General features: G+C 42.3%; 1 protein-coding gene across 2 annotated transcripts in view; it reads left to right on the top strand.

The window, feature by feature from the left end:
- LOC124643029 (zinc finger protein 12-like) overlaps positions 1–15,265 on the top strand; it is a 22,189-nt gene extending 6,924 nt beyond the window's left edge. The window contains exons 11-24 of one of the 2 annotated variants that reach the window (XM_047181864.1): positions 126–257; positions 1,422–1,624; positions 2,930–3,047; positions 4,116–4,253; positions 4,898–5,036; positions 6,698–6,839; positions 10,222–10,362; positions 10,959–11,018; positions 11,166–11,228; positions 12,505–12,547; positions 12,655–12,735; positions 13,297–13,353; positions 14,157–14,230; positions 15,062–15,265. In XM_047181864.1, coding sequence (XP_047037820.1) covers positions 126–257; positions 1,422–1,624; positions 2,930–3,047; positions 4,116–4,253; positions 4,898–5,036; positions 6,698–6,839; positions 10,222–10,362; positions 10,959–11,018; positions 11,166–11,228; positions 12,505–12,547; positions 12,655–12,735; positions 13,297–13,353; positions 14,157–14,230; positions 15,062–15,154 — 1,484 coding nt within the window. In that variant the 3' untranslated portion in view covers positions 15,155–15,265. Of the gene's footprint in view, positions 1–122; positions 258–1,421; positions 1,625–2,929; positions 3,048–4,115; positions 4,254–4,897; positions 5,037–6,697; positions 6,840–10,221; positions 10,363–10,958; positions 11,019–11,165; positions 11,229–12,504; positions 12,548–12,654; positions 12,736–13,296; positions 13,354–14,156; positions 14,231–15,061 lie in introns of both variants that reach the window. The other variant, XM_047181863.1, reaches the window with a different exon arrangement.

Genomic DNA, 15,265 nt, shown 5'->3' with positions numbered 1-15,265 from the left:
GTTACCCGGGCAACCCGATACCCCTTGGTAAGACTGGTGTCAGACTTACTGGCTTCTGACTACCCGTAATGACTGTCAAGGATGTTCAATGTTTATAATAATATTGTTAACAATATTCCCAGAAGCTAGTGCGGGCACGGTGTGTGCAGCAGACAGTATGATGCGTCACCTGAAGAGCTGCCACGGCGCCCGCCTGTACCTGTGCCGCCACTGCGGCGCTGCTATGCGTCGCCGGACACATTATGCGCAACATATTGGTAACATTACCTTTTTACCCTAAATGCCGAAATTGTCTTGTTTCAAACATATTTTGGCCAAATCTAAACAGTTTTTGACGGCGAAAAAAATATATATTAATCTTGAACATATTTCTGAGAACCCTGTTAATTTCAAAACACGTTTTTGAAAATTTGATCTTGCAACAATAATATCTATATTACTTATTAACGTACATTGATAAAACTTGTAAGGGTGCGTCCACATCTGGCGAATGCGCAGCTCGCGAGCCGTTTGCTCGCTGTCCGCGAGCTGCGCGCGTGCATTTTTGTTCGTGCGCCGCTTCTGCTTGGCCCGCGCGCAGCTCGCGCGCGACCTAAGCGCCGCACGCGAGCGGCGCGCAGGCGGCGCGCGACGTCTGCCATCTTCGATAGTACTGAGCCAATATACGGAACTGTAAGGGCGAGAACTGATTGCGCGCAGATCGCGCGCCGCTCGCGCGCTCTATACGAGCCTTGCGTGAGTTGCGCTAAAGACAAGCACCGAACTATTGCAGTGACTGCACGCGCGCAGCTCGCAGACAGCTCGCGATCGGCTCGCGTGCTGCGCATTCGCGGCACATTCGCCAGATGTGGACGCACCCTAACATTAACGAGTCCATAATGTAAATACCTACACTATAATGTATTACGTTACATAGATATACTCACACAGTGTAATATGACACACTCCTGTGTGAGTCACACAGGAGGCATTCTGACCGCCGCGATCAATTAGAAGTAGTAGTAGAACTCGAACGTAGAACACTCGACTGCGTGACTTATCTTATCTCAATCTGATAGATTCCTTAAAATGACAAAAAAGTATTACTAAATAAATTTTTATTTTTATAGTGGATTTGTTGTACAAATATTGAATTGTAATCATCATCAGCCTATCGCAGTCCACTGCTGAACATAGGCCTCTCCAAGTGCACGCCACTGAGATCGATTTTCAGCTTCTCGCATCCAGCTCCTGCCAGCCGTCTTGCGCAAGTCATCACTCCACCGTGCCTGAGGACGTCCTACACTACGTTTGCCGAGGCGCGGTCTCCACTCTAGAACTCGTTTACCCCAACGGTTATCGGTTCTTCGGCTAATATGGCCAGCCCATTGCCACTTCAGCTTGCTTGAATTTTAATAAAGATAATGTATTTTCCCCTTCAGCATCACACGCAACAGAGGCTCCGCCCCCGTCGGGCCGCGCCGCCGCGCACCGCTGCGGCACGTGCGGCAAGTGCTACAGCTCGCGCACTCTGCTGCACGAGCACAACAACGTGCACTCGGGGGCCAAGCCCTACGCCTGCGCCCTCTGCAACAAGGCCTTCGCCTCCAAGTACACGCACCAGGCGCATCTCAAGACTCATGCCGTCAGTATATTACTCTAAATGTGCCTTTTAACTATAACCATTGGCTGCCTCGTTGGTCTAGTGGTCGCAAGCGCGGCTTCGATTCCCGGGTCGTTCCGAAATCGCTTTGTGGGTTTTCTTAGGCTTTCACAAAGAAGCCTGTAGTCTGGAAGTTGGTAATTGATTCACCCGTGCATCGGAGAGCACGTTAATGTCGGTCGTGCTTGTGATCTCTCTCCGGTGGTGTTTGATTGCCGTCCCATCGGGTTATGAGAGTGAAGGAATAGTGAGTGCACCTGTGTCCAAGCAAATGCTCGTGCACTATAATATGTCCTGCGCAGCTGGCTGATCTCCTTAAATGAAAACAGCCGCCGTGGCCGAAATCGGCCGTGGACGCCATTAACTATAACCAAAACATAAGTTCAAAATCTAAAATCGATCTTTCGAACGTTAGAAATTTACAAAAGACAGCCTCCGAAACGCCATCCCTTCACCACTTCCTATGTGTTTTTGCTGGGAAGAAGAAGTGGTGGAACAAACTCCCCAGCAAACTAACTAGCCTCTAAATGATCAAATTGATGATTTTACAACTGAAAACGGTTCAATTATTGTTGTAGTTAAATGGTACAATTCAACGTAAATATTATGTAATATCTTCCATCCACAGCTTTTCACACTTAAGTATCTAGTAAGAACACAAAAAAAATACTAAAACATTATCATACATAATCTTCTCTCAACTGTATTGAAGTCATCCAGTCTAACCGAATATATTTGAATATCCCAGTATGCCTCCTAACCAGTAACCTCCTCAACCCAGTTACCCAAACCTGGAACCCATTAGCAAAGCTGGGTTTTACACCCATGTCCTAAGGAAACTTCTTGACGTTCAAAAAAAAAACCCATAGTCTGCATCCATCCACTGCCCAACCTTCTTCAACATTAAAATATAAACCGTTAATAAAATATACCAATAACTTTACTATTATGTTGTTAAAAATAAGTCTTGGTGGCCTAGAAGGTAAAGAACCAACCTCTCGAGTGTGAGGGTGTGGGTTCGATTCCAAGTCAGGCAAGTACCAATGCAACTTTTCTCAGTTTGTATGTACTTTCGAAGTTTATCTTGGACACCAATGGTTGATAAAAATGTGAAGAAAAACATCTTGAGGAAACTTGGACTATATTACAGTCTGAAATCACCAACCCGCATTGAGCAAGCGTGGTGATTAATGCTCAATCCTTCTCCGTGTGAGAGGAGGCCGCAGCCCAGCAGTGGAACGATAAAAAGGCTGTAACAGTTATTAAAAATGTACGTTTTTTTCTTAGGTCCGTCCGCGTCCCTTCAAATGCAATCAATGTGGCAAGTCGTTCCTGACACAACAGAATCTGAATCAACATGAGAAAACTCACTCCGGCATCAAAGACTTCGTCTGTAATATATGCAGTAAGTAAAAACGAAAAACACTTGTACTTTATAATATTTAAAATAGGACAAACACTTTCACGTTAGCCAAGTTAAAAAAAACTCGCTCAAACTTGTTACTATATAAAATATTTTTTTGGGAAATATTTAACGCAATATCAAGATTCTCAAAGGTAAGCACATACATATATCGGGTGTGTCGTTCACAATCACATTAAATGAAATGCGTTAATATACAGGTTAATATATGTCGATTAACACAAAGAAAAATACGTAAAAATAATAATAATGTGCGAAAATTAAATCACCATATAAAAGTCAGTCTTTACAAACAACTGAAATTCTCACTTGAAAACTGACAGCTGTCAACTGGTCAAAACATCTGATACTCCTAACTTTATTTCTGCTTTACACATGATGTTGTAAATTATAAAAACGAAAAATGACTCCTGTGGTTAAACCACTGAATAGCTAATCCATATTATTAGGTTATTTTTTTTACAATTCGACATGATGATGATGATGTCCTCCTAGCCGATTATCGGCTACGGCGGCTGTTCTCATGTAAGGAGATTAGCCAACTACGCAGGACATATTATAGTGCACGAGCATTTGCGCAGACACAGGTGCACTCCCTATTCCTTAACTCTCATAGCCCGATGGGACGGTAATCCGACACGATCGGAGAGAGATCAGGCGCAGGACCGACATTTACGTGCTCTCCGATGCACGGGTGTATCAATCACCAGCTTCCAGGCTCCGGGCTGCTTTGTGAAAGTCTTCTAAAACCCACAAAGCGATTTCGGCCCGACTCGGGAATCGAACCCGAGACCTCGTGCTCAGCAGCCGCGCTTGCGACAGCTAGACCAACGAGGCAGTAACAATTCGACATAGAATACCGTAAAGTATATGCGATAGGATTTAATGTGATTGCAAACACATTGAGACAAGAAAACTTATTGATACTTAGTATGGTAGGTTATAGAAAAAATCTCAAACTTGAAAAATATTAAAATAAATAAAACGAGAACAATAATCCTAAGTTTTGCATTACATATTTTTTAACATATATTTCCGTATATTTTTCAGACAAAGCGTTCAGCACACAGCACAACCTAGAAGTCCATGGGGTTGTACACTCAGGGAACAAGGCGTTTGTGTGCAGCGTCTGTGGGAAAGCCTTCGCCAGGCGAGCAGAACTCAGGGACCATCTCAGGATACACACCGGTAAGTATCCTGACATCCGCCAGGGGGACCTACTCCCCGCAGTTGGTTAAGGGTCCGTTCAGATAGACCGGCTCGGAGAGCAGAGCAAATTCTTAACACGTTGAAAATTGAGTACTTAGTATTTGAAGTAAGGTTTATTTTTGCACATTTTTGCATATGTTTATTTGATCTTAGACACCATTGGCTGTGTTGCGGATGGCACGTTAAACTGTAGGTCCCGACTGTTGTGACGTATTTTTGCATACGCACTGCTTTTGTCATTGAGAATGCTCGAATACGCTCGGTGTGAAATAATAAGAGGAGCCGACCGGCTCCGATCGTGTACTTTTTCTTGACGTTTGGCTCCGTTTGCATGCTCTGTAATGCTCGCGCAGCGGATCGGCTCCGGTCTGTGTGAAAAGAAAAATGCGCGACGATGCTCTCCGAGCCGGTCTATCTGGACGGACCCTAACAAGGCTCTCATGTGCAGGCACATGTTTTCTACTTGTGTAAAAGTTGTACCAAATAAATAAAGGTGACACATCATCTCAAAAAAAAAATACTAGCATAGCCCAGACAGCTTATTTAAAATTTTTTTTTTCTGTTAAATAGTTAAAACCTACAATAAGCCATCATTTATTTTCATTTTTTGTTCGTCTTTCCAGGTGAGCGTCCATTTTCATGCGACATCTGTGGTGCTCGCTTCACGCAGCGCTCGAACCTGCACTCGCACAGGCGGGCCACGCACTTCGATGACAAACGATACCATTGCGACCAGTGCCCCAAGAGATTTAAACGCAGGAGGTAATGTACCATATATTTATATATTATTACTAGCTTTCGCCAGCGGCTTCGCCCGCGTGGTGTGTTGATAAAAAGTAGCCTATGTGTTAATCCAGGGTATCACCTATCTACATACCAAATTTCAATCAAATCGGTCCAGCCGTTTTTGCGCGATTGAATAACAAACATACATCCATACATTCTCACAAACTTTCACATTTATAATATAAGTAGGATTGTTTTGCCTGCCTCGTTGGTCTAATGGTCGCAAGCGCGGCTGCTGTGCTCGAGGTCTCGGGTTCGATTCCCAGGTCGGGCTGAAATCGCTTTGTGGGTTTTCTTAAGCTTTCACAAAGCGGTCCGTAGTCTGGAAGTTGGTGATTGGTTCACCCGTGCATCGGAGAGCACGTAAATGTCGGTCCTGCGCCTGATCTCTCTCCGGTGGTGTCGGATAACCGGTCCTAATCCGGTCCTATCAGGTTATGAGAGTGAAGGAATAGGAAATGCACCTATGTCCAAGCATATGCTCGTGCACTATAATATGTCCTGCGCAGCTGACTGATCTCCTTAAGTGAGAACAGCCGCCGTGGCCGAAATCGGCCGTGTACGCCATTATTATTATTATTAAGTATATCTTTTTTTTAACGACGTCAAAAATCATCAAATGACCCCTCTCGCTGTGGGTTGGCAGTGGTGAGGAAGTGTCAGACTCTTACTGACTAAAAACCGTCGTGTTCCGTCATAGGCCGCGTATGTACCAGGGCCGCGGTAACTCACGCAAACAACCCGCATCCCCGACAGTTATTAAGTATATCTTTCCGGAATTGACAGTGTTGATAAGCAAAAAACAATCAGGATCGTCATTTATTTATATTTTGTTGGACACCATATTAAACACATGTAACGAAACCGAAACAGAAAACACTATCTGTCGGGTTATATGTAAACGTAAAAATTGGTTGTTTGTAAAGTAGGTTTACGATCGAGATGTTTACGTGACAACGTCTTATTGGTGATATAAGTTTGAAAATCTCCATTCGTTTATATGCCGCTAGAGTGAGAGAGACGGAAGATCGGTCCACTCACTCGAACGCTATGCCAGCCTCCGCTCGTGAGGATTCCGCGTGACAAGTTTCACGGAATGACTGGCAGCGCTCGAGATGAGACGGGAGATCGGTCCGTCTCTCTCTCGTTATACCTGCGATCGCGCTCGTGAGGTTTTGGTGTGACACAAGTTTCTCAACATGTCACCCGACTAAAACGATTTTAAAGACGTTATCACGTCAAAGAAAACTGTACAGATTTAATTGGCCCGTACATTACCGTTAATTGAGTTGAGTCAATTGTTGAGTGTGGTGATGAATGAATACCCTTCATGTTGGGTTGACTGTTATACACACACTGAAACTAGTTTTATTAATTGTTACGAACTAACTGAATCGACCACTATGTTTATTCAGGTCGATGTCGCGTTACGAATTTACGTGTTCGTACGTTACGTTCGTGTACGTTATCATGAAGTGCCATGACCAAAGAGTGAGATGAGTCAATGGATCCCGCCCCCTACTATCACCATTTTTATCTGATTTTCAAAAAAAAGAGGCCAATTGCAATTGTTTATTTACTATGCCAATATATGCCAATAATACTTACAATGCCAATTTGTTTATTTTTCTGTACAGACTACTAGAATACCACATAAAGGCGACGCACACAGGCGAGCGGCCGCTGAAGTGCAGCCTGTGTCAGCTGTCCTTCGTGTACCCCGAGCACTACAAGAAGCACGTGCGGACACATAGTGGGGAACGACCTTATGTCTGTGAGGTATGTACTATAACCCCGAGCACTACAAGAAGCACGTGCGGACACATAGTGGGGAACGACCTTATGTCTGTGAGGTATGTACTATAACCCCGAGCACTACAAGAAGCACGTGCGGACACATAGTGGGGAACGACCTTATGTCTGTGAGGTATGTACTATAACCCCGAGCACTACAAGAAGCACGTGCGGACACATAGTGGGGAACGACCTTATGTCTGTGAGGTATGTACTATAACCCCGAGCACTACAAGAAGCACGTGCGGACACATAGTGGGGAACGACCTTATGTCTGTGAGGTATGTACTATAACCCCGAGCACTACAAGAAGCACGTGCGGACACATAGTGGGGAACGACCTTATGTCTGTGAGGTATGTACTATAACCCCGAGCACTACAAGAAGCACGTGCGGACACATAGTGGGGAACGACCTTATGTCTGTGAGGTATGTACTATAACCCCGAGCACTACAAGAAGCACGTGCGGACACATAGTGGGGAACGACCTTATGTCTGTGAGGTATGTACTATAACCCCGAGCACTACAAGAAGCACGTGCGGACACATAGTGGGGAACGACCTTATGTCTGTGAGGTATGTACTATAACCCCGAGCACTACAAGAAGCACGTGCGGACACATAGTGGGGAACGACCTTATGTCTGTGAGGTATGTACTATAACCCCGAGCACTACAAGAAGCACGTGCGGACACATAGTGGGGAACGACCTTTATAGATTAGATTAGATTAGATTACTCGGGCTGGTTTCCGCAACTCCACGACAAAGCGCGTATTTTGCGTGTGAGGGTGATAATGGGTGTTTATTCACTCGATCCACCCCAACTCCTCGAGAAAAGCCAGCAGAGGTTTAATTCTGCTGACTATCTCTTGGATAGTACCTGGGTTACCGAAGTACTTAGCCCTGTATATGGCGGTTTCAGGGCAGTCTAGTAGCACGTGTGCCGCTGTTTCTTCTTCCCCCATGCAGGCTCTGCATAAGGGACTGTCTGTAACTCCTATAACATAGAGGTGTTTATTGAAGGAGCCGTGTCCAGTTAGAACTGCCGTAAACTTACGTAAATTCTGCTTTGATAGGCCCATCAGCTGTTTAGTGAGGCGATCGTTGATGGTCGGGAGGGCCATCTTCGCCTGCCTGCACGCGCTGTGGTTAGTCCAGAGGTGGTTGTGTTTGTGCCTAGTACGCTGTCTTACCAGTGTTCGTAGGTGGCCGAAGGGGAGTGGCAGTATGGGTTCTGGTCCTACTGCTGTTTGGACTGATCCCCTTCTCGCCAGCTCATCCGCTGCATCGTTGCCTCGGGAGCCACTGTGTCCTTTTATCCATTGAATGGTTATGTTATTTAAACTGCCTACCTTGTTTAACCGTTGGTGGCACTCGTGTATAAGGCCGGAGTTTGCGCAGTGTTTGCTTAGGGCCTGTATTACTGCCATGCTATCTGAGAGTATTCGGATAGAGTGACCGGTTACTTCCCGCTTTATGACTGCTTCGGCCGCTAGGGAGATGCCTATACATTCAGCTTGGAATACTGTATTATGTACTCCTAGGGGTGTGAATATGTGTATGTTTAGGTCTTCTGAGAAGATGCCTGAACCTGTGCCGGTGCTTGTTTTGGATCCGTCGGTGAAAATTCTTAGTTCTTTGGGATTATGTCCCTCGTAACGATGATCCTCAAAAAGTTGAATCCTGTATTTCTTATCGAATATAAAGACTTTGGGTATGCGGTCGTTTATAGCCTGCATAATGGGAAAGTCTGCATAAAGATTGTTTAGTATAGTTGTGTGTTTTGTAGGCAACTTCAGCACAGCACTACAAGAAGCACGTGCGGACACATAGTGGGGAACGACCTTATGTCTGTGAGGTATGTACTATAACCCCGAGCACTACAAGAAGCACGTGCGGACACATAGTGGGGAACGACCTTATGTCTGTGAGGTATGTACTATAACCCCGAGCACTACAAGAAGCACGTGCGGACACATAGTGGGGAACGACCTTATGTCTGTGAGGTATGTACTATAACCCCGAGCACTACAAGAAGCACGTGCGGACACATAGTGGGGAACGACCTTATGTCTGTGAGGTATGTACTATAACCCCGAGCACTACAAGAAGCACGTGCGGACACATAGTGGGGAACGACCTTATGTCTGTGAGGTATGTACTATAACCCCGAGCACTACAAGAAGCACGTGCGGACACATAGTGGGGAACGACCTTATGTCTGTGAGGTATGTACTATAACCCCGAGCACTACAAGAAGCACGTGCGGACACATAGTGGGGAACGACCTTATGTCTGTGAGGTATGTACTATAACCCCGAGCACTACAAGAAGCACGTGCGGACACATAGTGGGGAACGACCTTATGTCTGTGAGGTATGTACTATAACCCCGAGCACTACAAGAAGCACGTGCGGACACATAGTGGGGAACGACCTTATGTCTGTGAGGTATGTACTATAACCCCGAGCACTACAAGAAGCACGTGCGGACACATAGTGGGGAACGACCTTATGTCTGTGAGGTATGTACTATAACCCCGAGCACTACAAGAAGCACGTGCGGACACATAGTGGGGAACGACCTTATGTCTGTGAGGTATGTACTATAACCCCGAGCACTACAAGAAGCACGTGCGGACACATAGTGGGGAACGACCTTATGTCTGTGAGGTATGTACTATAACCCCGAGCACTACAAGAAGCACGTGCGGACACATAGTGGGGAACGACCTTATGTCTGTGAGGTATGTACTATAACCCCGAGCACTACAAGAAGCACGTGCGGACACATAGTGGGGAACGACCTTATGTCTGTGAGGTATGTACTATAACCCCGAGCACTACAAGAAGCACGTGCGGACACATAGTGGGGAACGACCTTATGTCTGTGAGGTATGTACTATAACCCCGAGCACTACAAGAAGCACGTGCGGACACATAGTGGGGAACGACCTTATGTCTGTGAGGTATGTACTATAACCCCGAGCACTACAAGAAGCACGTGCGGACACATAGTGGGGAACGACCTTATGTCTGTGAGGTATGTACTATAACCCCGAGCACTACAAGAAGCACGTGCGGACACATAGTGGGGAACGACCTTATGTCTGTGAGGTATGTAAGTACTATAATATATACTGTAACTTCTGTCAGCGGTTTCACCTGCATTTTATGGGAATTTCTACCAACACCAAGAATATGTGTACAAAGTTTCATGATAATCGGTTAAGTAGTTTTTGCGTGAAAACGTAGCAAACAATAGTATTATTAGGATATAATAATTGACATTAAATATCTAAATTGCTATATCAAGTTCTGTAATACCTGTTTGTTTTTTAAAAGCTATGTATCTATGTTTTGCAGATCTGCGGCAAATCGTTCAATTCCCGCGATAACCGCAACACGCATCGCTTCGTGCACAGCGACAAGAAGCCCTACGAGTGTGTCGCTTGCGGCGCCGGCTATATGAGGAAACAGCTGCTCTATGCGCATATGAATACTAGCGTATGTATTGGAATTTACACTACACGATATGTTGTATAATGTTCACTGCACACACTTCATAATGTTCACTACACTCACTGCATAATGTTCACTACATACACTACACAATGTTCACTGCATACACTGCACAATGGTCAATATATAATGTTCACTGCATAATGTTAACTGCTTAATATTCACTACATAAATGCGACAAGAAGTGTCGCGCAGCCATTGGCTTATTCAGCCACAAAAGAAAGTGCTTGCGGCACTAATAACCGCATAGACAAGCACTGCCACAATCATATGCTCTGTGGCCAATGATGATGATGATGATGAATGTTCACTACATTATGTCCACTGCATAATGTTGACTACATAATGTTGACTACATAATGTTGACTACATAATGTTCACTACACAACGCTCACTACATAATGTTGACTACACAACGCTCACTACATAATGTTTACTACACAACGTTCACTACATAATGTTTACTACACAACGTTCAGTACATACATATTAAGAAGAAGTATGGATTACAGTCGGCACACGATAGCTACATTCGAAGTCATTTAACGGGATATAAATAAATAATGATTGAACATTTGCAGGGTCATCTAGCGGAATCAATAGTAGTCAATCAACCGAGAGTCATCAAAGTGACTGAGAATGTAAGTTCTAAATTTTTTTTACGTGTGTGCACATATATATAAATAATGAGTTCTATTTTTGATTATCATAAAATTCCATTTTCAACTTTTAAATACCATGACAAAAATATATGAAACATTTCGAAATAATAATAATTGTTTTTTCAGAGCACAAATCCTCAGACAACGGATATTACAAACATTGAATCGAATACTAATAAATTCGACGCGGTAAGAGAAACATTATTTTTCAAAATGTCTTGCAAGGCCTAAGTGCAAACAACGTACATATATCGGGTGTCGTACCTGATCACATTAAATTAAATACGTTAATATAATGGTATGTTGGTCAGCACAAACATAAAAATAAAATACGCAAAATGATTTTTTCAAACAAAGTAAATAGAATTAAAATGTGCGAGAATTAGTACACCATGTGAGAGTCAGTCATTACAAACAAAAGAAATTCTCTCTTGAAAACTGACAGCTGTCAACTCAAAACATTCGATACTCATAACTTTATCCCTGCTTTACACACATTGACATATATTCTATATAGCGATAGACAAGAACATCCATACAAATAATTTACCCGCTTATGTCGTCTGTTGACATCTCGATGACGTATTGTGACATGTAGTCATCCTCATTGATGTTAATTGCAGAAGTGTCGCTCGTATTTTGCCTACATTTTTCATTACTCAAAAAGTTTATATCTAAGTGAATTCAAAATCATATAATATATCAAAAAGTTTATTTATATCTAATTGAATGCAAAATCATGTAATATATTAAAACCAGGAACTTATTTTTAGGGTTTTTAATATTAATTACGATGTTTTTTTTTCTTAAGGCTATCACAAATTTTCGCGAATTTAATTATTTTTTCTTGAAAGTAAGAACATACCATGACAAAGTGAAGTCTGTTTTCATTGATATTTTACCTACTGCCAGTTTTATGGCACATCTGTTTCTGCACGATTTTCTTAATCCATAATTTAAGATGGCGGGCGGGAACAAATTAATGCATATTTGTAAAATTGAATTATAAATGAAAAGTATGATATACAAGCGTTGTAATAGCATGAACAGCGTGTAATTTTACTAACTTGACTCTCGAATTAGTTTATATGTGTAAGTTTATACCTTGATATGTATTTTCTATTTTATAATTGTCGTTTCATAGGCATCCATCTGACGCAGGTGTCAAAATCGCTCTGATTTGCCATTTTGGGCACTGCATAGTCTGCACTGCAGTTCAGTGTGGTAAGCTTTTTGTTCGGAACGTTCTATCTAGTACGTAGTACATATATATCGATGTTTACACATGATGTTGTAAATTATGAAAACGAAAAATGACTCCTGTGGCCAAACCACGGATTACGTTAATTTTTATACAATTCGCCATAGAATATCATAAAGTATAAGTGATAGGATTTAATGTGATTAGGTACGACACACCCGATATTATTTTTTTAATAATATTTTAAATAATCACTTCTTTCAGATATTTGAAACCAGTGAATTAGAGAATAGCGTTAAATCTGTTGGTAAGTTTTTAAATACTAATAATTATATATTTATTTTTATATTATAAAGATAATATATTTTTAATCTTTTACATACATAATAAATTTATTTTTCTTTTCTTTTCCAGTAAAATCGGAGACTGAAGTGAATTTACAAGACGCCAAATTTTTCATAACGGATGACAAAAAGTTAATATTACAAGACAGTGGTGAGTTATCATCATCTTCCAAGCCTTTTCCAAACTATGTGTGGTCGGCTTCCAGTCTAACCGGATGTAGCTGAGTACCAGTGTGTCACAGGGAGCGACTGCCTATCTGACCTCCTCAACACAGTTACCCGGGCAACCCGATACCCCTTGGTTAGACTGGTGTCAGAAGCTTTGTGGAATTTGGCGTAACTTTGCAGAAATTCATGATATTAAATGTTAGGAAATGTCTCATGCGTGGCACGGGAGGCTGGGACCCTTGCATATGCAGGAGGATAGGATAACATCCTGCATTGTATGCATGCCTCGATTCATTGTCTCGCGGAATTAATGTTAACGCCCGATTTCCCTGGTTACCGATACAGTGTCAGTTAGTTATCTGATAGTTAAAACTATCTGACAGATAAGGGCTGCTTATAATTTCTGGCAAATTGCATATTGTTTATGTGTGAGATAAGTTTCTGATAGGCCATCAGAGATTTCATCACTAACCTATTAATATATTTCCTAGCATTAATTAATTCTTGTCACTATTAAACGTAAATATTGTAATATTGTTCACAGATAAAGCGACATTGAATTTAATACAAGAAGGGGACGAATCTGCTTTATTTACTATACGTAAGTTTCATTCACTATAAACTTAAATACCTACCCAAATGTAATTTTTCTACTTACACACATAGGTTAATATACAACAGTCCAGTCCAATTTGCCACATAGAGCGACTGTCTATCTGACCTCCTCAACCTGGTTACCCGGTCGGAAAAATCTGTTGTCAGACTTGTAATACTGGTTGTCAGACTTTCTGGCTTCTGACTACCTAAACAATAGTATGACATGATGGCCCATCCACATACCGACTGCGCGAAGCTTTGCTTGACCTTATGATCGACTAGCTTATGCCCGCGACTTCGTTCGCGTGGGATAGTGACTTCCGGCAAATTTTTGGTTTTACCCACATATTTCCCGATCTCGCGGGATAGATGGCGCTGTATGTCTGGAATGAATTTTATTTTTAGTTTTAGTAATAAAAACTATCTCCGTTCCAAACTATGTCTGTACCAAATTTCACCCAAATCGGTTCGTGTAGTTTAGGCGTGAGGAAAAGACAGTCAGACAGAGTTACTTTCGCATCTATACTAATATTATAAAGCTGAAAAAGCTGAAGAGTTTGTTTGTTTGAACGCGCTAATCTCAGGAACTACTGGTCCGATTTGAAAATTTCTTTCAGTGTTAGATAGCCCATTTATCGAGGAAGGCTATAGGCTACTTTTTACTGGTACGGGAAGTAGTTCCCACGGGATGCGGGTGAAACCGCTGCCAGAAGCTAGTTTATAAAATTAGTTTGGATTTATCACGGCTTTGACTTAGCCACGACCACTTTCGAAGTAAATAATAAATAAAATATTTGATTTTTACAGATAACATAGGCGAGAGATCGGATGGAACTATACTTGAGGCTGTAGATGCTGATCAGCTAGGAGAACAGACTGAGGTGAGATATTTTAAGCCCACAGTACACATTGGCCAGTGATGGGCCACGCTTTGCAATGTACAGTTGTAGGCCACGATCAATTGGTGTTCACACATTGGCGCATGGCTCATTGCTGGCAAACCACTTGCGATGGACGTCGAAGTTATTACGGCTGTGGCTATTTATTTGTATACTACACTACTATATTTATATTATACTACACTACTATATTTATTTTTACACGCAACACAAAAGTGTACTATCCTCAGCGGCCGGTGACGAACTAAACATTGGCCCATTGTGTAGACACCACAGGCCACGGTGGGCCACGATTCTTTTGATGTATGCCCAACAAACCGACAACTCCGCCATTGCACGCCAACATTGACAATTGCCCGCCAACGTACACCAATACCCCATGTACACATTGCTGATGGCGTGTATTGGCCACGCTTGGGTCAATGGGCTTAAAAACCCTGTCTGTTGCTTTGATTACAAGAGGTAGAAAATTGACGTTATATAAGACAAAACATAACATGGCTAGAATGTTGGGATGGTCCGTAAAATGATTGTATTTAAGATATTTTTATAATAAATACAATTCATTCAATTTTATAAAGCTGAAGAGTTTGTCATGTTTGATCACGCTTATCAGTGCTGTAGTTTCAGATTATCTTTATTTGTTCAGCCAGTGTCCCTTTTTTGTAACTGTGTGCAGAAAAAAAATTACTTAACTCAAAGATAGCCTTTTGATTAAACCATGCTGAAACTTCAAATAATTAATTCTCTCTAATTTTTAAATATCTGAAAGTTATGTATCAACCTCTAAACCTATTTTTTTATATTTTTCAGATCGTAGCGAACGACGAGAATGGTGGTATGGTGCGACTCATACAGATCAAACTACCGGACGGCAACAACGGATGGGTGGCCATCAATCGGTGAACTTGTTATAGTAACTATGGTTAGCTCATTTATTAAGGGCTTTTCCCAATATTCGATCTGATTGTTAATTTTCTTACTAGAATTTTGAAAAGTCGTGGTGGCCTGGTGGGT

This window comes from Helicoverpa zea, chromosome 26, assembly GCF_022581195.2.
Source record: "Helicoverpa zea isolate HzStark_Cry1AcR chromosome 26, ilHelZeax1.1, whole genome shotgun sequence".
Taxonomy (NCBI): Eukaryota; Metazoa; Arthropoda; class Insecta; order Lepidoptera; family Noctuidae; genus Helicoverpa; species Helicoverpa zea.
The sequence above is the reverse complement of the archived record's forward strand: the minus strand, read 5'-3'. Positions and strand labels throughout refer to the sequence as shown.